The following is a 25395-nucleotide window of genomic DNA, read 5'->3' as shown; positions in this document are numbered from 1 at the left end:
CACAAAGTACAGGGAGGGTGCGTGCACACATATGTATTAAAGTAAGAAAGACCCGAGGTAGGGAACTTATTTGATCTCCAACAGTCAATCTATGTGAGAATTTGCAGAAATCAAGTTAGATGTCTGTTTATGAGTGAGCAGAATCCCTTCTGTTTTTTCAAAGATCTATACAACTTGCATAAAATGATGCTTTTAAAACGAGATGTGGCTTGGTGGTATCTCACATGCCTTTATCGCACAAGCGTGCACTTCACGAGGAAAAGGGATGCCCGCAGAAGACTAGTTCAAGCAGAAAATATCTCGGAGACACTTTCGGATTGAACAAGTGTCCTCCATGCAAACAAATTAAATGAAACGGAAATTTCGCATAACGCAAAAATAAGAAATAATTCTAATTTCTCCAGCGCCACTGAAATTTACCCAAGCCCTGACGTCAAAGCTTCTACATTTTTATGTATTTTTACACCCTTGTGGTGAGGAGAATTAACATCCCTCTAGTGAGGCCTTTGTACGACAGCGTTGAGCACTGCAGGTAGCACATCTTTCCTCGAGCTCCTCTGCGCAGTTATGCAGAAGAGCATGCAGTCACTATGCTTACATTCAGCAAAGCACCCTCTGGGTCTCAGGCACAGCCTCCATGTCTTACACTGAAGGTAACACTATAAATCTACTCGTTTCCAACTATGCACACTAAGCACAGCAGCTCCAGACTGGACAGGTACTGCACACACGTTCATACCACACTAAGGGTAGAAATGTGCTTTATAAATGACAGAAGGAAAAGCAATAAGGGATGTTTCAATCTCCAGCGTCCTTCCCGGCACCTCTTTGCAACTTGGTAATTTTTCTTGCAATGCTTTTGTGGCAGTATTTAAAAGGACATCTATTGAGGAAACACCACATCAAGAAGTGTATCATCAGCTACCAGATACCAACCTCAGTGCCGTGGTTGGCAGTTGAAACCCTTTTTACTGGTGAAAATGCACTAGTTTTTTCGCGAGCTCAGTTTTGTCAAAGATCATGTACAGCTATTCTCGGCTTGAGTGGAGCCAGTACGAGCCTCCTCTTGCTGTAAAGAACCACAGGAATCAACATACAGGTTTATAAAAAGTTTACTTGATTCCACACTGAATGCATTTTCCGTAATACATCCGCTCCAAATTACCATTGTGGAAGGTCACCACCTCAAGTTCAATCTAAGCTCACTCGCATACTCTGCTGAACGTTCGTTGTTTCAATGCCGGCTCATTGTGACTCATAATGAGTAAGCAAATGAACTGGAATCGCTGTGCCCAGTCTTGTTTCACACAGTTGCATTTACCCATCTTCTGTAAATTATAGCACTGACCTAAGGGGACATTTAACCAAGTTGGAGGAAGGTGCAAGATGGGAAAAAAGCGCAAAAAACACAACTCTTTTATATTACTCAATATGTTGCCTTCAGAGTTTGGTTCAGTTTTTGAGCAGGGAATGTTTTTTTTTTTTTTTTTACATTGTGGTTGTCTGCTGACAGATACTGTATCACCATATGTATCTACTGTGCTCTTTTAAAAATGTTTTAACTCCCACTGCCCGCGTGAGCATAGAGACCGCACTCTAATTCATGGACACTGTGAAGATTTTAGAAAGCTTGAAATAAATTACACCAACTTGTCCCAATATTATATTTGTACTTAATTGCACTACACAACATCACATAATAATAATACAAACAGAACACGTGGCAAATTCCACTCATAGTCAAGAGCCAGTGCTCACAGTCTCTTGAAGGGTCTTGTCTTCGATTCTTCTGAAAACGGCGAGGAAGTTCTTGCCGCCATTTCGGAGCACCTTTTTACCTTCCTCCGTGGAGGTGCCCAGGAGGTCTATGACCACGTCATCCTTCTGTTAACAGACAAAGGGCAAGTTCAGACATAACTGCTAGATGCTGAGCGCATTGCAGATGTTGCAATCTTCTAACAAAAGATCCAGAGCTTGTAAAAGCCCATAGGTCAAGAGCAGCTGAAAATGACCAAGTTTCCATCACTAGTTGTACACATTTTCCATTTCAGCTCAACCACACACTCTTCTAGTTACCACTGCCACATTTATAGCTGGCTTGTTGAACGACGATACCCAAATCAGGGTCAATAATTCTTGTTATACCATTTTACCCACTGCCATTTCCAGAGACAGAGCCCTCCTTGAACCGTCTTGCAAGATTGCTCAGGGAGGATCACACGAGTAGCAACTGCAACTAACATTAAATGACTCAAAGGAGTGCTGGCAGCGCCATGAGGCTGCAAGCACAACTAAGCTTGAATGGGAAAGCTTTTAGAACTGTATATGGTTAGCGCTACAGGATGCATACGTTTTCCCATGAGGCATTTCATAATCTCGGTGCCTGCATAGTGACAGGACTCATTATTTGTTTAGCCTTTTGTGTATCAGACAGCACAGAGAAGCAATTCTCTGAATCATGCATCACACGTAGGTAGAGGTTACTGTCTGCAGGCACAGCTATGATAAGTACAGAGCATTAAATCGTATATGCACCAATGGTCCACACAGCCAAGGAACAACAGAAAATATAGACTCTGGACGGACCACCAAGAGTCACTTGTATAGTGTGCCTTCAGCGTCTCCCCTGGCAGATAAGAAGGCTACTTAATCACCCCTTGTGTGGTTATGCGCTGAGCTTATGCTCTGTTCCTTTATTACCTGGCACCTCTGCTGAGGATGTCCTCACTTACAGAAAAGATCCTCCACTCACTGCTGCTCTCAGGGGCTTTCCATGCTCAGTTACTTTCATTATGTCGGACTGGGAGTTTTTGCTCTGCCAGAAATAGATGCTGAGGAATTAAAAAAGGTCCCAACGAGCCAGAATTCTTACCGATCGAGTCAAGAAGAAGTGGCCTTCCAGTATGAAATGCAGCAGCCTTATAGGACACTGTCTAGTTACCAAATAAGGGTTTTAGAGAAACCAGGTTCACACCAGAGAGTTAGACTCATCTCTTGGAAATTTCTTCCAGGAACAAGGCTGATTGTACATTTAAAGAATAATGGGGATGGACAGCATTGAAACATCACGGACTCACAGCCTGGGCTATGGCACTATGAAAAGTGTCAAATGATCTCTACTCTAACGCATAAAAGGGCTCAAACAAAGCAAAAGAGATAGCCACTGACTTTGAAAAAGTTGTAGCAGTCTGCAAGGCGCTATTTAAAATGGTGCAGAAGTTTAACTCTGGGCAGCCAGCGTTATCCTGCTGGGGCACACAGGCTAATTTCCCTCTTCTGCTTGCAGCCGCAGCAGTCTAACTTACCAGCTCTTCCACAGGCACCAGCTCGAAGAGGGGGTGCTCTTTGAAATGTTTGGCCATCCATTCGTGGACCTCCTCCACATCTGTGATCGTGTACACCAGACCCTACATGGGGGAAAACACAGATATCTGAGTTAAACAGGGTTTGTCCCAATAGTTTGGGACCACTGTACTGCCCTGAGCATTCTGATAATGCTCTGGACCGCTTCAAACACAAGTGGGGTTGCTGTTTAGCCTGAACTTCAACTATTCTATTTTTTTTAACTTATGTGTCTATTTGTTAACCAGTGAAACAATGAACACTTAAGTATGGTGATCCCAACAAAGCAAGTGTTAGAAACCTAGGAGGAGCTGAGCAACAATTAAAAGGAAGGCATATGCTAGACCTACCAGCTTTATGTATTAACTGGGTGGGTCAGAAGACTTGTTCCTTTCTCGAAAAGTTAAATCTTACTGGTTGTTCAGTTTTACCACCATGTTTAAAACTCATCTTCTTAAACATCTCAAGAACATCATGTTAATAAATCTGACTAGTGCAAAGTTGAGGAGCCACCCTACAAACAATAAAATTCGAAATACAGTGTTATGCCGGGTCCTTTTCTTTACAGCCATCAATACTGGTGTGTTACCATGCTGATATCAATCCCACCAGCAGTACCCAGCTACAGGGGAGCTCTGCTACTCTGCTAACACGAACTAGGTCATGAAAAGAAGGTAAAGACAAAAGAGAGACAGAAAATGATTTTCAATTATGTGATTTGCCACCTGTAGGGATAGTACAAAATACAAAGTGCACACCCTTGTTTTAAAAATTCTGATATATTTTAACTTACCTAAAAGTAATTACTTTGAGAATAAAAATAGCCTGTTTATTTACTAAAAACATTTAACATACAACTTCTAAATGTATAAGCGTAAAATACCACTTACACAAGAGTCTGTGCATGGCAGAAAGGGTCAAGGGAATAAATAAAATGTATAAAATATTTCAAAACTACAGGCTAAAAACAAAGAGAACAACCAAATGCAATGAAAGGAAATAGCATTGGTGGTAAATACAAAGACAACATGTACTAAGACGACTAGGAAGCAGGGTCCCACATTCTTGAAGTATCCATCAAAGGCCTGCAAAATGGTATTGGATATAAAGAAAAGCTGATATGATGTGTTCCAGGTGATATCTAGGGCAGACTGGAGGATTCATCTGGTTAGGGAGGCCCAAGGTGGTGCATTATGTAAATGTGACTTTAGGGCTTTATTGAGCAACAGCCAGTGTCTATTGGCAGTTAGAGCACTGTACATGGCAAGGGACATTCAGAAATGTATTAGGGTTTTAAGGCAGAAGTTGCCTTATATCAGAAGAACAGCAAAAGAAGCAGCAAGGTTTTAACTAGGTGTACTGTGTAATGCCAAGTGAGAGCCGTCAGTGATTGAAGGAGGCGATAATCGTCTGGGCAAAGCACCACCATGCAAGGAGGTTAAGTGCAGGAGGAAAAGGAAGTTTAATACTGGATTAAAAACGGTGACTCCTGTGCACCAAGGGGAGGCTACAATGGATATAGAAATAGGGCAGGACTGTGCGTCAACAGGGGTGAGCACAAACACACCGACTACTATCTGTGGACATGAAGGCTACAAGGAGGTGCTGTATGGGAGTATGAAGTACACTGTAAAGCCTGAGTAGATGGAAGCTGCACAAACTCAGTCCATTAAGAAGACTGAGATTTGTCTATAGGGAAATTAACTGGGAGTGCAATTTCTTCCAAAGAAATGTGTGAAGCTCACAACGGCAATCGTGTAAGCTAAGGGAAGTAAGGGGTCTTGTGCTGGACTGAAAATGTAGGTAGCTTGCCAAGGTCACAAAAAAGGTGCAACGTGCATTAAAGCAGCAACATGCATTACAGCAGCAAACAAACCTCAGTGTTCAAGCAGTTGTCCACTCTCAAGACAACTGCTCTCTACATTCAGGGCCCAATTTAGAGTTTGGCGGATGGGATTACTCTGTCACCAACGTGACGGACAGCGCGTCCGCCGTATTATGATTCCATTAGATCCTATGGAAATCGTAATGCGGCGGATGGGATATCCATCACATTTGTGACAGTAACCCATCCCCCAAACTCTAAATCAGGCCCTATGTTTCCTCAAAAGCTAAAGAGGTGGCACTGCACAGGACAAACCATATTGTAAATATGTGATCATGATGGCCCGGATGCCAGCTCAAGAAGTGGACACAAACTGAAAATGGGGATTTCCAGTCACCGAATAACACTCTTTAAGAGCGAATAACAGAAGTTGTAGCCTCCCATCCACCACCATGCCACTACATTGTTCCATCAGAAACTCGAGTAAAAAAACGATCTGCTCCAAATTATTATTAGTTTTGAAACACGTTTCAAGGATACAGGATAATGGCAAAATGAGTCAAGAATACACATAATGGTAAAACCAAAGACAAAATGTAAGGATAACGCTATTTAAAGTTGTCAGTCTTGACTAAACCATCAAACAAAACATACATATAGGCAGAAAGTGATATATTCTCTCTAACAGCCTTACTACCTAATTGTTAAAGGTACCTGTTCTAGATCAAATACTATAACTATTTAAAGTAGACAACACCTTTCTACAAAGAATGCTGCTGTCATATCAAGAACAACAGTTTTTAAGAGAAAACTGCTGAACCAACTGCACTGATCCTTTCTGAGTCTAGCTGATATATTCCCTCACACTCATACTCTTCTCAAATCCCTGAGTCACCATATTGCAGATGTAAGGAGTGAAAGACATGTGTTTAGGTATCATACTCTGCAGCCTTACATTCCAGCAACTGGTAACATTACCCAGTGAAGACCCCCATACGACAATATCCCTTTGTGTCAAAATTGTCTATCTCACCTCGACAGAACAGCATGTTTTCTCATATGCCTGAACCCGGTGGACTGTTACTAAAGGCCTCATTATGAGTCAGTCAAACTCTTTGGGTCGGAAGACCCCAACTCCGGTCTTACGCCTTCTAGCCCTATTATGAGTTTCCCACTGGGCCAGTGGGTGGAAACAGCGGTTCTACCTGCTGGCCCAGCGGGAAACTACTCACAACATTGACGCTGGCTCGTAATCGAGCCGGCAGTAATGTTGCGTTGCATCGGGTGTGACAGAATCTGTCACGTTTTTCACGGCCTGTAATTCAAGCAGTGAAAAGCGCAACAGGGCTAACCCTAAGGGGCCCTGCACTGCCCATGCCAAATGCATGGGCAGTGCAGGGGTCCACATAGGGCCCCGGCACCCCGTCTTCGCCAGCGTTTGCATGGTGGTGGAACCACCATGCAAAAGCTTACGGACACGGGAGTCATAATCACGGTGGATTAAAACCGCCCGCACCGCCAGGCCGTTGAAAAAGTGGAGGTGCTAGCGGTCAGACCGTGGCACTTTTGCCACGGTCAAAATGTGGCTGTAAAAGCAGCGGTCCGACCGCCACCGCCAGACTCGTAATTAGGGCCTCAGTGTCCCTTTATTACTACCCTCTGTAGATGTGAGGACTCTTGAGGTGAGCTGGACTGCTGCACACGTTCCACTTGTTGACAGAATGAGTTCAATATGAGCAAGAGCTGGGTGGATGCGTTCCCACAACTCACCATAGCAGGACCACAAAACTTTAGTGTTTTAAACACCCAGATGTGAGGGTACCAAGATCTCTTAAGCAACAAAGGGCCAGATGTATCATTACGGCCCTTTGCGAGTCGGAAATAGCGATTTTTAACAAATCGCTATTTCCGACTCGCAAAGTGCCATGTATCACATTTGCGATTCGGTAACAGCGATTTCTTAAAAATCGCAAATGCTATTACCGAATCGCAAATTGTGATACCGGCCCCATTCGCAGCTATGGGCCTGTTGGCCCATATCTGCGAATTTTTTGCATTTCCAAAATTGCGATTTCTGAACCAGAAATCGCAATTTTGGAAATGCAAAAGCCCAGGGTGCTGGGGGCCTAAGGCCCCCTCTGCTGCCCCCAAAAAATGTTTATGGGGACATGTAAGGTGCACACATGCCAAAAGGGCATGTGTGTTTTACATGTTCACTTTAAAAATGCATTTTAAATGCATTTTTTAATTTTGCACCAGGTTACCACCTGGTTTCTTTTCATGGTATTTTGCATGTGCAAAATGCCATTCTGCGAAAAATCGCAATTTGCGATTTTTTGCTGCATTTCCTTGCGATGTGGATTTTGCAAATTGCGACTCGCAAAACCAGGTCGCACCGCAAAAAAAAAAGAAATCGCAATTTTTGCGATTTCTTACTTTTGGTCTGCGAATGCCTTTCATGCATCGCAGACCACTTTTTTGCACTTGCAAACGGCCGAATTTTGCGATTTGCACCGTTTGTGAGTGCAAAAAAAAGTCATACATCTGGCCCAAATACCCCTGTGTGCATCTCTTGAACTTACCCCCGTGCGCAACACGTAGCCGTACTCTGCTAACAGGGTGGTGCTGATGATTCGCCACTTGTGCTTAGTTTTCTTAAAATGGGGATCAGGGAACAGGAAGAACATCTTGCGGAGCTGGAAAAGAAGAAACAAAGGTTTTTCAGATGAACTAAAAGTATGTTTTCATATTCGTTTGTAGAGCAGAAAGCAACCTGTCAAACCTCCTTCCCTGTTGCAAAAATTTGTAGAAATAACTGGATGTTTTTATTTGAGTGCAGAATGACTAAACGCACCATCACCAAACCTGAAAGTATGAAAATCTGAGGACTGCACAAAACTTCCTCCATCTAGCAATTATGAACAATCATCCTGAGGAGAGTGCAACGCATCTTTAATGTCCCCTCACAAGCAGCAGGGGTGCAGGGCATTTTTCTACTGGCTCACAGCATATTCTTGCATTTTTTTCTTAGAAGGCCACAAGGATAGCTGGTCCTAACTTTAATTACATAACATTGCATGCAGATGGCTGGCCCACCTTTACTCAGTTCAAAGGAAAAAAGCCTGACAACAGGTCCTATCTTTAGCTGTATATTTGTATTTTTCTTATCATGAAGCCAAAGGGCAGACGATATGCTTTCTATATTATTCTAGAAAGTTCTCGGAAGGCTTAGATATTGACAACTGCCCTCACATCAACCACCTCTATAGGTGATACGCTGGCAGTTGATCTTTGTATCATCCATGTCCACAAATGAGTGTGCAGTTCCATAATGATTGTCCACTGGCCCAATCTGTGGTCACCAGACCAATTCACGTAAGCAAAGAAGACCTTTATAGGAAGGACACGTCCTCACCCAGCAATGTAGCATGCTAAAGCGTTAAAATAAAATAAAAGCGAGGATTTGTAAAGCGTTGCAAATCTTCCGTGAGATACTCAAAGCCCTGAATTGTGGGCACAGGGAGATTAAGGGCCTGATTTAGAATTCGGCGGACAGATTACTCGGTCACAACGGTGACGGATAGCCCATCTGTCAAAATATAAATCTCATCACATCCTATGGGATTTATATTTCAGCAGGCGGGCTATCAGCCACCGATGTGATGGAGTAACCCGTCCGCCGAAATCTAAATCAAGCCCTAAGTGATTTGCCCAGAATCACAGGATGTTGAGCTGACGAAGAGGCTCGAGCTTGGCTCCCCAGCTCTGAAGTCGGCAACTCAGGCTGTTACACCAGAAAATTACCCACTCGGTCATTCTTCTCGTCGTGCTGGGCCGAAATTGCTCTCATCCCTTCTTTTTGTTCACAGACTGTCTATCATCCACACAAAAGGGATGGAAGGCCATCTAAGTGGCATATTTTAACAAAGGTGGCATATTTTAACAAAAAATGAGAGCGCATCATCTGGAAAAATGCCTTTGACAACTCCGTTTGAACTGCTCCCAAATATTGCTCAGACTTGAGAGGAGCGTATGCGAACAGATAAGCTCACAGCTTCTCTCTTGTCCACGTCAGTGGTGGTAGTCATTCACCCATGGCTGAAGGCGGCCAACTGACTTGGTGAGGCACCTGGTGGCCTCAGCCCAGTGCCAGCTCACAGATCGCCCAGTAAATTGCCAACTACCTTTTGGAGATGGCCTATAGGCAGAACAGGAATACAATTGTTTGCAAAGAGCGAGAGAATTCGGAACATAAATGCTGTCCATAGCTACAGAGCTCTATTTAATAACCTTAGTGGGTAGCCTTAGTAGTTAAGTATAGAGGTGCTGAGGATGGATGAGAAACAGGACGGTATCAGTGCATTACAAAGAAAATTTAAATAGATTAAATATTTACACTGAGATATAGCGGACCTGACCTTATTTCTTTTGGGATGTCAGTAAAGGGGGCAGAGAAAAAGGCTAAAGAATAACATCAGTCAAGCAGAGGTGGTCATTATGGAAAAAGTCGATAGTGCAGCCGTTTTTTTTTTTATAATACACAACTTTTGAATTACTATACATAACAATGAGTCTACCTCTGCCATAGCAGACTCCTTGATAAAGTCAGATCCCAGCCCCAGGACACGATCTGAAACCAGATCAAAGGGCGCTACGGGACATGGCTTGCTTTACGCTTTTCTGCAGACATCAGCATTTCTCCTTTAATTAGCCCTGCGAAATGATTGAAAACAGGCCCCGGGACAAGTATTCCGGTAGGCCCAATTTTCATCCCTGCGGCTCCCACAGAGTGTGCTTACATGAAACAATAAAGGATAAAACATGACTAACATCTGCCCACAAGAAGAAGAGCTGTGCGGTGCGAACTCTGATAAGGCAAGGCAATGGCAAATACAGCCTAGATACTTTTTAACAAATGCCTGAGGTGGTGTTACATTTAATGTTTATATTTATTTTAAGTGCAAAATCGAGCCATGGTTGTAAAAAGAGCAAGCCCTGCAAAACCAAAAAGACTGCTTTTATATTATTGACTGGATTAATTAGAGTCAGTCAGTGACTGAGGGGGGCAGCGAAAACCAGACCTCTGCGTCATCATGTTACAGAAAAGCTCACAGATACAAAACCAGAGAAATTCAGCAGTTATATTTACAGTCATTTCAAGTAACTATAATTCAGGGACCAAGGAAACTATAACTTGCACACCAGTCATACATTTTCTTCTTCAATAATTTGACTTCTAATGTTTCATTGATATTTTTATTGACGTTATAAAAGTTGTCACAAGTGCTGTAATATCTGGAGTAATTAGCAGTGCATAGCGAGAGCGCAAGGTAAAGTTACCTTAGGCTGCAAGTTAAAGTTACTTGAAATAACTATAATTGCTGAATTTCTCTGGTTATGTGCAAGTAAATTCAGAACCTAACTTTAACATCCCTGTAACCTTTGGTATATTAAGTGAATTTCTATGAGTTTTTTAAAATTATTTTTCCTAACTATAATGTCCTGCTATTCTTTGTTTTTTCAATGAATTTCTATGTTTTTTTAACGTAAGGTAATTTTCATTACTACACTTTAATCCAACCACTGCAGCGCATACCCTTTGGCCCTGCGCAGTGGGGGTTGGCCACAGGGACTGGCCTCTCGCCAGTCCCTGCAGCCAACCTCACTAACCACCCAAACCCACGCTGCGCACACACTTTGGCCGCGTGCGACTAGAGTTGGTCGCAGGGTCTGTTTCCCTGGGTGTGAGAATAGGTGTGAGAAAGTGTCTCTGGGTGTGAGAGGGTCTGTCTGGGTGTGAGAGTGGGTGTGACAGTAGGTGTAAGAGGGTGTCTCTAGGTGTGACAGTGGGTGTGAAAGTGTCTGTGAGTGGCATGTGTGTGGGTCTGTGAGTGTATGTGTGAGTCTGAGTAAGTCTGTGAGTGGGTGCATGAGTGTGTAAGTGGATCTGTGAGTGAGTGCATAAGAGTCTGAGTGGGTCTGTGAGTGTATGTGTGAGTCTGAGTAAGTCTGAGTGGGTGCATGAGTGTGTAAGTGGGTCTGTGAGTGAATGCGTAAGAGTCTGAGTGGGTCTGTGAGCGGGTGTGTGAGTCTGAGTGGGTGCATGAGTGTCTGAGTGAGTGTCTGAGTGCGTCTGTGAGTGTCTGTGTGTCACTAGCTGTGAGTGACTATGCCACAAAGGAACCTTACTTGCCCTTACATCCAACAAGAGTCCACAGCTCTGCACAGACCCCACGGAAACGGAAAAGGCGTCATCGGGATTCAGACAGGAAGGCTCCGCAATCTTTCCTACCAGTCAAACTGGGCCCTAGGCAACAGTAGCAAATAAGCAAAATAACTGCACCTGACGTAATATGCGAGGTAAACTGTCTGCAAACTCAAGTTAAACGTACATGAATGCAAATTCACAGACGCTAGACAAAGAAACAACGTGCGCAGGTGCAGACATACTACCGTTTTCATGCGATGTTACAGGTGTTTTTAACATGTGCCAAAGAAAACGGGCAACCCCATTTTTATAGAAAGCGACACTTTATTGTTATGAAGGCAATTTAGGCATCCTTTTAAACTTTTGACCCGGTGTGAGCACAGTAAATGAAACTATCTCAAATATTTTTTTCTTAAAAAAATAATAGATGTTGATAGATAATTATAAAGTACTTCCCGTTAAGTTATTGCAAAAGCAGTAATTGCGCCTCCCTGCAGGTAAAGGGTGAGGCCGCAGAAAGGATGTCCTTAACATAAGTCTGCATTGTGAAAAAAGGTCCAGGCACCTGGGTGGAGTTCCTGTTTTTTGTTATATACTGTTTCTGATTACAATAATTTGTTTAGCTAGAATTTTAATTTACAAATGCCTTTTTGCGATGGGTCGGGTACCCTTCTACGGGAATCTGACATTCAAAATTGACACCCTTTTGATGACAAGGGAAGCATGCGGCTTCTAGCGGTAGCAAGAAGCAGTTAATAATGCACCACAAGGCCCTCTGGATGAGATTTACAGGATCTCACAGAGCTGTGTCCCGTCCTCTGTGAGCCACATAGATCCACCGTATCTTTCCTCTTAGTAAGTGTCCGGAGCTACATCTGTAACGCCGAAGTGCCTGGTGGAGAGGCGTGAAGGTGCGCACACGCCTGCCCCAGGCTTTTTTTTTTCTCTAAAATGGCCGGTTTATAAAACTATTCACAATATACAAAAAAGGTCACTACTCTTTATCCAACACTATCATTGGTTTGTCCTTCGGTGTAATGAAATAAAATCCCTCATGGGTAAAATGTAAAATGTTCCCTCGCATGTGTAAAAAATGTCACATTTTACATATTTTGTATTTATTTATTTATGGCAAGCACAAAATTGGGTAAGTAGACAGTGTGCATAACACGCACCGGTACAGACAAGATTGTAATCTTCTTTCAACATCTAATGCCAGGAATTGCACCAACTTGTCACATGCACTTAATAGAAAAGCACAGGAGGAGTAAAGACATGTATGATTATCCATTTGGCATGACTTCATGCGGGATTAGCAAAGCTTGTCAAAACACAGGCAGAATGTGTATGCCTCTTGGCGAGACAGGACACAACATTTTCCGGACAAGCAGCTCGCGGGCTGTGCAGCTCATTGCTTCCATCATGCTGTGAGTAAGCCTCTAGCTGCAAACCTGCGGACTCAGCACGAGCCTTTCCCAGGGCGACGACACCTCGCGCGCGGGCTTAGGCGCTGCTCTCACTCTGAAGATGATGTCAGTCGACCCAGCTGTCGGTGGCCTGGTGAGAAAGGGGTTTAAGGGCACTAGTCATGGCTTCGCCGCATAATGCTACGGCGTGAGCATGGGAAAATAACTGTTTCGCTTGCCTCATTTTCTTCACCCATCTACACTGGTGGTGCCCTGAAACTGGCCAGGAGCTCGAATTTGACCAATATAAATACAATTTGATCCCCACCTGCAACTTTGCCAACCTAAAGCATTGCAGACTATGTCAAGATGCAGACACGTGGCTTCCTGTCACTGCATTATGTGTGGCCTTGGTAAACTTGGATACTGAGGCCCAGGTCTATGAAGCGGCGCATCAACATTTCACGCCTGTTTTTTGTCATTGAAGTATGGCGCATGAGGCCACATACTATTTCAGTGAATTGCACATTAATGAGCCCATGCTGTTATTCTTAGTTTCCTATAACTATGTTCTACAGCGACTATGAATATAGTACATTTTTGCTTGTTATTTAACCTAGCGACTGCATTTAAATGCTGAATGATGTGATAGTCGTATGTACCTACAAGAGCAGTTCTCCGACAGCTTTGAGCTGTTGTGCAGCTTTTTGGTTCAGCAGTAACTTTCCAGAACTTTGTTTTTAGAGCTCTTTCATGGGCTCTTCTTCCCTTCATGCGCCCGCATGAGTAGGCTGAGAAGGAGAGAGAGCTGAATGTGCCTTGCTGCTGAGTCCTTAGGTCAGGAGGAGGACGCACAAGCTGCCACAGACGGTGACATTAGTGTGGTATAAAGCAGTGGTGCGACTAGTAGCACCCAGACTCCTGGCCTTATGTATCTGGTTTCTCATTGTAAGTGTGCTGATAATCGCTGTCACCCTGAGCACTGTTCGAAAATACCACACCAGGCACATAATGTAATAGAAGAAATCAAACCTGCGCATAGATGCTGCTGGCATATGCACACAGAAAGCTCATTGCGCAGTAACTGTCGAAGTACGAGTGTAACGGCCGTACATCACCAGTTTCATTGCTAAAAAATAGCCATGTGCATTTTGCCGTTCTTTATTCTTCGCGGACACTACAATGCTGGTTTAAAAATATGTAGTTTACGCACTGTGCTACTCTGCGGCTAATAAGCGTTGTGATAAACCTGTCTCCAAGAGCTACCTACGCTCAGTCAGCAAATGGTACGAGTTGATAGGCCAATAAGGCTTTTCCGCGTTTGAGTTTACTATACTTATAGATAAAAAATTAAACATACGTACAACAGAAGTGAAGAAAAGTTCAACCATGGCAAATACTGCACAGGCGCTACAAAAGGGCCAAAAAGTAGGAAAACTGAATGGAAAAAAACATATGAAAATGCACTGTACAATATGCACATCTTTTGTGTCTCGTTGAAGTGTTTGTATGACTGGGTTTTAGTTTTAAACTTTCTAGGATTACTCCCGGGATGACAAACGTTTAGAGAATTCGCAAGGTGGGCGATCGCACAGGGCTCCAATTTCCCAACGTCCTCCTGAGAACGCAGACTCTCTCTCAATTTGACCTCGGTCTTTTCCACCTTTACCACTGACTTCGTCTGTCCCAACCCAGAGTCTCAAGGCATATTTCAACTGTTTTTGTGCAATCCTGTTACTGAAATTTTAACATATAATCATTATTGATTGGCATCACGTAGACTTGCTATAAAGTAGAATGGATAATTACATTCAGGGGCCTCCAAACTATGTCCTGGGAAGGGCCCCCCGGGAATGGCCCCCCCAAATCCCTAAAATTACACGACCAGAAGACTCCGAATTGAGTGAGGAGAGAAGGCTCTTTTACATGTATTGTTGTAATGTTATATATGAGGCAGAGAAATAGCAGCATGTCGCCCTAAACGTAGAATAGAAAAACAGCGCCTTCTAGGGAAATGGAGTTGTCATCTCCAAGAACAAGCATGCCCAGGAAATGTTTCACAGGCAGTCGCGACTGAAGAAATTAGTGTACATGTTTAAACTCCTTGATTGTAGGGAGGTGGTCAAGATGGCGGAGAAGTATGACGCAGCCTGCGTTCTCTGCTGCCCAGGCCCGCAATTTCGAAATTAGCGGGAGCACCGGATCCGTTTTCAAGCGGTCTGCTGAGGGGACAACCTCATAGAAGGGCGGGCCCTGCGCCGTGAAGCCTGTGTCGCCTGCATTCGTCTTCAACAGCAGATTTTGCCGACAAGCGAGCCGACATGGCGGCCCTTGCACTACATTAACTGAACCCTAGGCCTACGCGATCAGATGGGGGACCCAGCGCTGCCGAAGTCCCTGAGCTCGGTGGCAGCTTTGTTCCCCTGATGCCTGGAGCCATGTGAGGACTACGAGAATGGGACGCTGCCCAAGGGACATAAAACAGACCAGAGCCGGCAGAGGACGTGCAACGAGGAGCCCCGGCGCCTCTGCCGAGGTTCTTTACCCGGGCCTTCAGGTGAACCAGCACTGCAGCTGCAGCATATCCCCCCAGACCAACCTGGAGCCCGCTGCGACAGCGGGATAAATGTGAGGCGAGCGGACGTGGCTGCGCCTCTGTACTGAACACAGAGGCCAGCTGTGGTCGAGAGGAGCGCTTGCAGGCCACCTGTCCTATCCGCACCCCAGACAACGCCACTGGGACAGCTGCATCACCAAGGTGAGGCCAGATAGGCACAGAGTGAGGCAAGTGGCTGCGCCCCAAGGACCTACCACGGTGCTCTGACCAGGTTCCTGTTACCTCACCATACCATACTCCGGTTTTCTCGGGATAGTGGGGAGGGTGGTGGATTCCACTGGGCCCACACGGACTGCCAATGAGGATCTGGGCCGGTCCCCTCGCCTCTGCTCCACATGCGGGTGAGTGCACTTTGCTTCAGTCAAGGGCCCCCCTCTGACTCAGCTAGAGCGCAAGGTATCCTACCTGGACTAACCACCCACCTATCTGCTTACCAGCAGCACACCAAGCTACCGCAAGGTCAGGCCCTGTTCTTCACCAGCAGTGCAGATCTATGCTAAAGGGCCTCGCCGAGCAGGGCATAGGACCGCAGGCCTTACCAGTTAACGCATCTCACTCAGCTATGAACTCAAAGTGCAACGAACCAACACACACACTTACCTTTGAAGCAGCATGGCCCACTATCAAAGGTGTCCATCCTCTCTACTGGCCCAGCCACAGGGACTCACAACCAGTTTACACTGCAGAGGGAACCTTTGCGGGTGTTGGAAGGGGCTTCTCTGCCAAGCCCCCCACCCACTATACAGCTGCCCTCCTTCTGGCCTCTCCTGGTCCGCAGTGCCAACAAGTGCCTCCCCCTTCCCTGTGGGGCCCTACAGCTTCCCCAGAAGCCAAAGTAGTTGCACAACGACAGACACGCTTGGGCGAACAGACTTTTTGCATTATCGGCACCCTATATCAGGAAGATTGGGTTGTGTTAGGGTGCACCACCCTCTGCCCACATAAACATGGCTGCAGCGAAACACAAGAAAGACCAGCCCATTCGGGAGATGCTGACCCGCTCTACCCTGGCACAAATAAAAAATTCAGAGCTTCGCCAAATCAGCCCACAAAGGACAGCTCAGAAGGTTCCACTGAAGCCGAATCAGCCCCAGTCACAAAGGGCTTCTTGACCTCGTTGTTCGACTCCTTGACAACCGGCCTACAAGACCTCCACAGAGACCTATCCCAGGAACTACAAGACCTCTGAAAAGATCTGAACACGATAGGGGAGAGAGTCTCCCACCTGGAACAAAATGAGATAGCTTGATACAAGGATCTAGACCTACTGTGCCAAGAAATACTGCACCTTCATGAACAACAAGACATACTACAGGCCCAGGCGGAAGACGTTGAGAACAGATCCTGCCGCAACAACATATGTATTAGGGGGGCCCCCACAGATGTCAAAGGCACAGATATCAAAGAATATACCGTATATCTCTTTTGCTCAATCTTAGAATGGCAGGAGGACAGAGACTTACAACTAGACCGTGTACACAGAGCCAGTCGCCCCGGAGGACTCGGCTCCAGACCACTAGAAATTCTCGTGTGTGTACACAACTTCCAGATTAAAGAAGACATCTTGAGAATGGCTAGGACCAAGCAACCCATCTGCTTCAGAAAACACACCCTGGGCCTATTTCTGGATATCTTTCAACTCACGCTTCAACGGCACAGGAAGTTCAAACCAGTCATGGAATTCTTATGCTCTAAGGAAGTGTTTTACTGATGGGGCTCCCCTTTAATTTAATATTTTGCTGGGATGCCCAACTGCACCAACTAAAAACTCTACAACATCCTCGCCGGGTTCTGCGACTGGCCGATGATATGCCTACTCAAGCAACCCAGTCCCCCCTGTGGGCTCGCTTAACAGAGCCTCACAATGGCAGAAAGCGGGTCTTGTCAGAAGCATAATTGACCGGGCCCTGAGGAGCAATCCCAAGAAAGACAATTTATCCTGGACAGCCTGGTCTGGGGTATCAATAAACCCACACCATGACATCTACCTCCCTGGATTAACAGACTTCAATGACCTAAAGGCTCCGGCCTGCTACTAAGTTGAAGGGCCTGAGGCAGTGGGAGTACCCTCAGAATATATCCCCCTACCAAACTGCCCAACACTGCAGGTCCACGCCCTTGTAGTAGTACTTTATTCCTGATTCAGGACTCTGTTCTATCATTGGTTTATATGATTACATTTGATAATGTTGGCACCTTTTTTATCTTTCATATTGCCTGGTCTTCTATCACAACCTTAAACCTATCACGGTCTTTACTACAGCACAGGTTTCGCTTGATTGACGTCTCGCCCTTAATGACACAACTGTGAGATTTCACCCTTCCCGCCCATCTGGAACTTAAAATAATGAGCCTCAATGTACTAGGCTTAAATAATTCCACTAAACAGGCCGCAGTGCTCTCCCTTCTAGAGCGCTCTGAGAGTCATATCTACCTCCTACAAGATACCCCCCTCGGATGCGCTCCAAATGTTTTCCCCCAAAACTGTGGTCCTCAGGTCAAGCAAAGACAGGAGGAGTGGCTATACCTTGGAGCTTCCAGGGTGAAATACTGTCTAGAGTAGCCAAAATCAAGGGTCGATTGCTTACTTATAGATTGAGGGTTGGGAACTTTCACTTCACAATCAGATCCATTCTCAAACTCAGGTCTTCAGTGGCGGAAGGACTATGGCCTGACAGATGCTTGGCGTACAAAACACCCACACTCACAGGATTATACCTTTTATTCTGCTGTTAGAAAAACTTATGCACACATAGATTATTTCCTGGCCTCCCCTGCCTTCCTTAAACTGACACACAACACCTCGACTGAGCTTAGGTCACTATCAGACCATGCGCTCTTGCCACTCACTGCACACACTGATGCTTTCCAATTCAGGACCTCCTGCTGGAGGCTGAGAGATACACTGCTACACACCCACAAACGTAGAGGCCGTGCGCCGCATTACTAAAGACTATCTCAACGACGACGACTCAACATCATTCTCTTCCCTCTGGCAACTCCTCTGACGTCCTGGTCGGCGTCTGTTCGCACTCCTTTGCGCAGCTCCACCTGTTCCGGCAGCTTCTGCTGCGATTGAACTGAGAGCCCACCTGACTCTCAGTTCGAGGCCCACCTCCACCACAGGCTCCATCATGCGCCTCATCTCTGGTGGCCATCCGTGTGTGAGTATCTGTGCTTGTCTTCTTCCCTTTTGCTTATTTTTCTGTGCTTTGTCATTTTTATTTATTCTATTTCTTTATTCTCCTTCCTGTCTTTTTTCTTTTAGAGCCTTTCCCTCTTCCAGCGCTCCATTTCCCTGTTGCTACGGGCCCTTCGGCCCCAACCCTCTCATTGCAAAGCGCTTTCACGCCCTTCCGCCTCTCAGTTGACCAGACCATCCCTCCCCTTCTTTATGACAGCTGCTGTGCAGTGAGAGGGCAACTCCTCTGACCTCCTGGTCAGCGTCAGCTAGCTCTCCTCTACCCAGATCCACCTGTTGCTGCTGCTTCTGCTGCGATCAAACTGAGAACCTGCCTGACTCAGTTCGAGGCCCACTTCCGCCCACAGGCTCCCACCTGCACTTCAGCCCTTGTGGCCTAGTGGCCATCTGTGTGTGACTATCTATGCTTGTCATCTTTACTTTTGCTTATTTTTCTGTGCTTTGGCATCTTTATTCTATTTCTTCATTCTCTTTCCTCTTTCTGCTTCTCTCTCTCCACCCTCTCTGTTTCCCTGTGGTTGCTGCTCTGACGGTCCAGTCCCCTTCCCTGCAAAGCACTTTTCCGTCTTCCTGCCTCCCAGCTGACCGGACCCTCCCGCCTCCTTCCCCTTCTTAAAGGCAGCCGCGCCGCCGGTATGTCAAAGGTAAGCCCGTCTGCGCCGGTCCATGCCTGGACCGCACCCAGCGCAACGGACCCTGGTCCTCCGACCATCTGTCAGTACAAAGTGGAGACCCGCTACACGCTGAGCACAGGACGCTCCACCACCTCTCATCTCGCATCACCCAGAGACACCCATGGACCATTCTCCTGCTTCTACTGCCAACGCACCCTATATCAAATGCTGGACCCTCCCGCCATCGGGCCTTCCTTCGAACACCCACCCGGAGCGCCTCAGCTGCATCCTCCATATTATACACTCCCTTCACAAACACGCCTAGAACCTGCTAGACTCCACCCACCCAGACGTCACCTTTCTCACTGAAACATGGATGAACCCAGCATTAGCACCGGACAGCGCCATCGGCATCCCCAAGGACTACAAACTGCTCAGCAAAGACTGGCCCTCTCGACCAGGCAGCAACCTGGCCTTCGTACACAAATCCACCCTCCGTCTGACAAACTACACAGAACACTCCCCATTCATGGAGCATCTCCAATTCCAGATCCACGTCACCCCCAAGTCAACCTTTCATGGCACCCTCATGAACAGGCCACCTGGTCCCCACCCAGCCTTCAGCGACTCCATCGTCAACATCATATCTCCCTACGCACTTGCCTCCGCAAGCTACCTTCTCCTCAGCAACGTCAAATACCATATCGAAACTGCAATAACATCAACACCACTTCCTTGCTCAAGAACCTCGCCACAATAGGCCTCAAGCAAATGGTCACCTCGTCAACACACATCGCTGAATGCACACTCAAACCCATCTTTTCTGCCAGCAACAACATCATCGTCGAGAACACCTCCATGCTACACTGGACCGACCACCACTGCATTAATTTCTCCATCACCACACCGTCCATCCACCTCTGCACACTCCGCTCCTGAGCAGGAGATGGAACCAGATCACAGAGGAACAGCTCACTGACACCCTCAGCAAGTCTCTTCCTCCCCTCGCTACAGACGCAAACATATCAGCATTGAACTTCCACCAATAGATCTCCAAATGTGCCAACATCCAAGCACCATTCCGAAAGACCTCAGCAAAACACTATGGCCCTCATTTCAACCTCGGCAGTCTCCTCCAGAGACCGCTGAGGTCCTGATGGGCCGAAGACCGCCAGTGTTGGCGGACTTCCGCCAACCATATTATGACTGCGGGCAACCCTCCGCCCTTTTTTTGGATGGGGAGCCGCCAGCAGCCATACTGGCGGTCGGCGGTGTTGTGGAGGCTGCTCCACCGTCATCGCCACGTCATCAGAACACCGCCAACCGTAATACGACTCAGTATTCGGCGTGGCGGTGTTCTGGTGACGGGGTGCTGGCGGCGGAGCAGCCCCCATGGAGGATCACCGGAACACGTAAGGTGATCATCAGTTAGGGGAGGGGGGTGTTGTGTGGTGTGTGCATGCATGGGGGTGTGCTTGTGAGTGTGTAGAGGGGTTGTGTGAGTGTGTGTATGCAGGCGGGGGTGTAATGTGTGTAGGGGAAATGTAACGTGTATGTATGTGTGCATGTATGTGTGCATGTATGTGCGCGTGTATGTGTGAGTGGTGTGAGCGTGCGTGTAGGGGGTGTGGGGGTATGTGTGAGGGTTTCAATGGGGGTGGGGAGGGGGTCCTACTACCTTTGGGGGGGTTCTATGGGGGGTCGTGGGTGTTGGGGGAGGACTCAGGGGAGGGTGAGACCCCAATCAGTGCCAGGGAACAAATTCCCTGGCACTGATGGTGCATACCGCCATGGATTTTGTGGCGGTTGAAATCCCCACGAAATCCATGGCGGTATGCGGGGTCCTGATACTGCCGGCGGACTAGTGAGGGCCGCCAAGGTGGAGACCGTTGTCTCCAGCCTGGCGGTCGTTACCGCCGTGGAAGACAGTGCGGGACATTGGCGGTTTGGCCTATGCCAAACCAGCAATTTCATAATGGGGCAGTAATGACCACTGGCCTGTTTGCGTCTTACCACCCTTTTAGCACCGTCCGCCACAGTTGTAATGAGGGCCTATCTCAAGAAAGTCAGCTGGTTCTCCCCCCCACTCCAGGCACACCTGCAGATGGCTATAAAAAAGATAAAGAAACAGCAAGTACCTGGAAGACTTTGCGGCCTTCAAATTTGCCTTCACCTCATCAGATCCACCAGGAAAGCCGCCCTGCAGCACCACAACAGCGCTACCACACACAACACCAAAAAGCTCTTCGCATGGTCAAAGAGTTCACCAAACCCCAACTGGAAGTGGCAAACATCCCTACATCTCAGGACCTCTGCAACAGACTTGCCACCTTCGTCCACTGAAAAATTAAAGACATCTACGATAGCTTTGGACCCCAAGACTCTCTGAGGTCACCCAACAACCCTCCAGCTCGGACCCTCCGAACCTTCACAGATCCTGCACTGCTGGATCATCCTCACCATGGACGAGACCTGCTCCATCATGAGCGGCAACCGCTCCTGAGCCCCTCCTGACCCCTGTCCTCCCCACATTCTCAACAAAGCCAACACCTCCATCGCACCGGAGCTCTGCCACACTCTCAACCGCCACAGATGACATCTGCTCACTCCTCGGCCAAACAGTAGCCCTCACCCTACTGGATCTATTGGCTGCCTTAGACATGGTCTTGCATCACACCCACTGCTCCAGACTCCACGTAGCGGGCGTCCGCGGAAAGGCCCTAGAATGGATACACTCCTTCCTCACTGGCAGATCACAGAGTCAGATTCCCACCTTGCCTGTCAAAACCCACGGAGATCAGCTGCGGAGTTCCACAGGGCTCCTTCCTGAGCCCCACACTCTTCAACATTTACATGGCCCCGCTTGCATCCATCATCAGGAACCACAGACTGAAGATCGTCCACTATGCTGACGACACCTAGCTGATCATTGCACTGACCAAAAATCCACAAATGCCAAGAAAAATGTCCACAATGGGATAGAAGCCATCGCCGCCTGGATGAAGGACAGCTGCCTCAAGCTCAACTCTGACAAGACTGTGATCCTCATCCTGGGACCCTCCACTTCAGCCTGGGATGAGTCTTGGTGGCCTGCTTCCCTCTGCACCCCCCACCCAACAAACCACGCACACAACCTCAGCTTCATCCTGGATTCATCACTTACCATGACCGGCCAAGTCAACTTGGTCGCATCCTCCTGTTTTCACACACTCAGACTTTGCTGGAAGATCTTCAAATGGATCCTAAATGACTGCCACAAAACTGTAACACGCGCACTGGCCACCAGCAGACTAGACTATGGCAACACCCTCTACGCCCGCACCACCCAGAAGAACCTGAAGAAACTACAGCACATCCAAAACATCTCCGCCAGACTCATCCTGAATGTCCCCCGGTGCAAACACATCACCAGACATCTGAGGGACCACGACTGGCTTCCCGTTGAGAAAAGAATCAACTTCAAACTCCCCATCCGTGCTCCACGACCTGGGACCTATCTACCTCAACCATTGCATCACCTTCTACTCCCCCACCAGACCTCTCCGCTTAACAGGCACTAGCCACCATACCCCGCATACGGAAGACCTCGGTCAGGGGAAGATCCTTTGCCTACCTGGCGGCAAAGAGCTGGAACACCTTGCCCCTTCACCTCAGGCAGCCACCACCGTTGTCTCAATTCTGGTAGGACCTTAAGACCTGGCTTTTAAATGAAGCACAGAGGACTGACCCCCTCAGCGCCATGAGACCCTTATGGCTTGTTTAAGACTAATGCTTGTTTAGGACACATGTTGCTTAAGCCTCTAGCATCCCTAGGACTCAGACTGGGTGTGGCCAAGGCTCTTATTTAATTACAGGTAATCCACATTGTTTCTGAAAATTCCTAGAGAGAGGGAGAGCCATCAAAAGCGGGAAAGGGGACCCCAGCAGATACATCATAGTTTAACAGTGGTGTACACATGGGTTTTGAGATACTAGTTATTTGACTGATGTGTAATTTATCATAGGAAAGACCGGCTCTTCAAGAACCATCACTAGGCATCCAGATCAAGCTCTGCGACTCCATTGTCTCTGTCCTTCTTTAATCCATCGCCTTTCCCCTGGGACTTTGCGGTGCCGATCATGTGTATTTAAGTGGGGGGCACGCAACGTTTACGTGGAATTGGGAACAAGCAGCTAGGTCAACATTGTGTCTCTGTGGGACGAACAGGTTAGTGCTTGACAGGTTGTCCCAGTTCTTTAATGATTGTCTTCTTTATCCAGTTCCAACGAGGTCATAAGAATGGAAAAGCGGACACACTGTCCAAGTTAGCTCATACCATTACTGAACAAGTGGAAGAAGCAGCTTTTATTATTTCAATAGGCAAGATAGTTGGGCCCAATACCTTTGATTCAGTTGTCTTGCAAGAGGTGGAACGAAAGCAGGAAAGTACAATAGCTATAGAAACTCTGCAACATCTCACTACTGACATTACTAGTCGTGGGGGATTGAAGTATGTAGCACAAAATTATACCTACCAAAAAAACACTACAAGAAAGAGCCTGAGTGGCACTATGTTAGTATGCTTGCTGGTCACCCTGGGAAGAAAAAGACTCCAGAGATCCTGCAACTACGCTTTTGGTGGGCATCCATAGCCAAAGAGCAAAGTCCTTTGTAGCCAATTCTGTTACCTGCGCAGAAGTGAAGAGCTCACATCAAGCTCCTGCTGGTCTTTTACAACCCTTGCCTACACCATCTGCGCCTTGGCACACCATATCTTTAAACTTTGTGGTAGAATTACCAAAATCTCAGGCGTGATTTACCACCTTTATAGTCGTGGTAGATCATTTGACCAAAATGGCACATTTTATTCCTCTTAAAGCTTTACCCTCAGCCATACAATTAGCCCATGCATTCCTACAATCAATAGTCCATCTACATGGCCTTCCTTCAGTGGTCGTTTCCAACTGAGGAACGCAGTTTGTGTCCAAAGTTTGGAAATGCCTTTGTCAAGAATTGGATGTGGATGTCACCTTAACCAGTTTATGGAGCAATATTTGTGTTATGTCCTAAATTCTGAAGTGGATTGGGCTGAGTGCTTGTGGACAGCCTAACTCACATATAACAATGTAATCCATGTATCCTGTGAATATTCACCTTTTTATTGCAATTATGGGTATCATCCTTGAATGTTGAATTTGAGTGTAGTACCTCAGTTAACCACTCCTGCAGTGCAAGACTGTAACAATTGAGCGACATACAAAATAATGCGCAAGCAACCTAAAATTAGCAAAACAGACATACAAAATATATGTAGATAAAATAAGGCATCAGTGACTAAATTATGAAGCTGGACAAAAGGTTTGGTTATCAACTAAACACTTGAATTTGAAGGGAGCACAAAAGTTTCATCCAAGGTTTATGGGTCCTTTTACCATCATCAAAAAGATTAGTGAGGTGGCAATGAAGGTAGAACTTCCCACTTCTCTACCGATTCACTCAGTGTTGCATGTCTCCTTATTAAAACCAGTAGCACACTCTATGCGCTGCACAAAAAGACCTCTTCCAATCCTAGTGCATAATCAACTGGAGTATGAGGTTAAGGCTATATGAGACTCTAAACGAGTATGTAATAAACTTTACTACTTGTTGGACTGGAAAGGTTGCAGGTCGGAGGTTCATGGGAGCCGGCAGTGCATGTGCATGCTTCTCCATTGGTTTGTCACTTCCACCATTGATATCCCAACAAGCCGAAACAGATTGGGAGGGCATTGGGGGTGTGGCCAGATGCAGCAGGTATTTAAACCACAACCGCCCTGAGTGAATTGCTTGCTGTAAAGGTTCACGGCTGCAGAGAAAGAGTGTCTGCTTTTCCATATTTGATCTTCACGTTCAGTCCTGTATCTTGGATGCCACTTCTAAGGAGAGGAAGAGATCAAGAGAATTAACTACTAAAAAGGCAGTAACACACTACGTGTGCCAGAAAGGAATTTATTTGTGAAAACCTGACATTTGCTGACTTGATATTCGTCAATTGGATGTTTCGGAGCACATAAGAAGGCACATCGTTGGTTTTTAAGGTCACTAGGATGCTTGCCGCTTGTCATGTAGTAACACTTATCGTAATTGCTTGCTATATATTGTATAAAGGAAATTTTTTCACGTAATTATTATAAAAATGATGTACTGTGAATATATTTGTTA

At 46.5% G+C, this 25395-nt stretch overlaps 1 protein-coding gene and 1 long non-coding RNA gene across 2 annotated transcripts in view; one reads left to right on the top strand and one right to left on the bottom strand.

The window, feature by feature from the left end:
* Positions 1–1096: 1096 nt before the first annotated feature.
* The window catches only part of METTL1 (methyltransferase 1, tRNA methylguanosine), a 108029-nt gene continuing 83730 nt past the window's right edge, over positions 1097–25395 (bottom strand). The window contains exons 4-6 of the mRNA XM_069230921.1: positions 7750–7863; positions 3306–3407; positions 1097–1884 (exon numbers count right to left, since the gene is read on the bottom strand). Coding sequence (XP_069087022.1) covers positions 1741–1884; positions 3306–3407; positions 7750–7863 — 360 coding nt within the window. The 3' untranslated portion in view covers positions 1097–1740. The remainder of the gene's footprint in view (positions 1885–3305; positions 3408–7749; positions 7864–25395) is intronic.
* Positions 12756–25395, top strand: part of LOC138292361 (uncharacterized) — a 52395-nt gene continuing 39755 nt past the window's right edge. Inside the window, exon 1 of the long non-coding RNA XR_011202661.1 lies at positions 12756–12935. This is a non-coding gene — a long non-coding RNA (uncharacterized lncRNA). The remainder of the gene's footprint in view (positions 12936–25395) is intronic.

The sequence above is a fragment of the Pleurodeles waltl genome, chromosome 4_2 (assembly GCF_031143425.1).
Source record: "Pleurodeles waltl isolate 20211129_DDA chromosome 4_2, aPleWal1.hap1.20221129, whole genome shotgun sequence".
Lineage (NCBI taxonomy): Eukaryota > Metazoa > Chordata > Amphibia > Caudata > Salamandridae > Pleurodeles > Pleurodeles waltl.
This window is presented reverse-complemented; position numbering and strand designations above follow the sequence as displayed.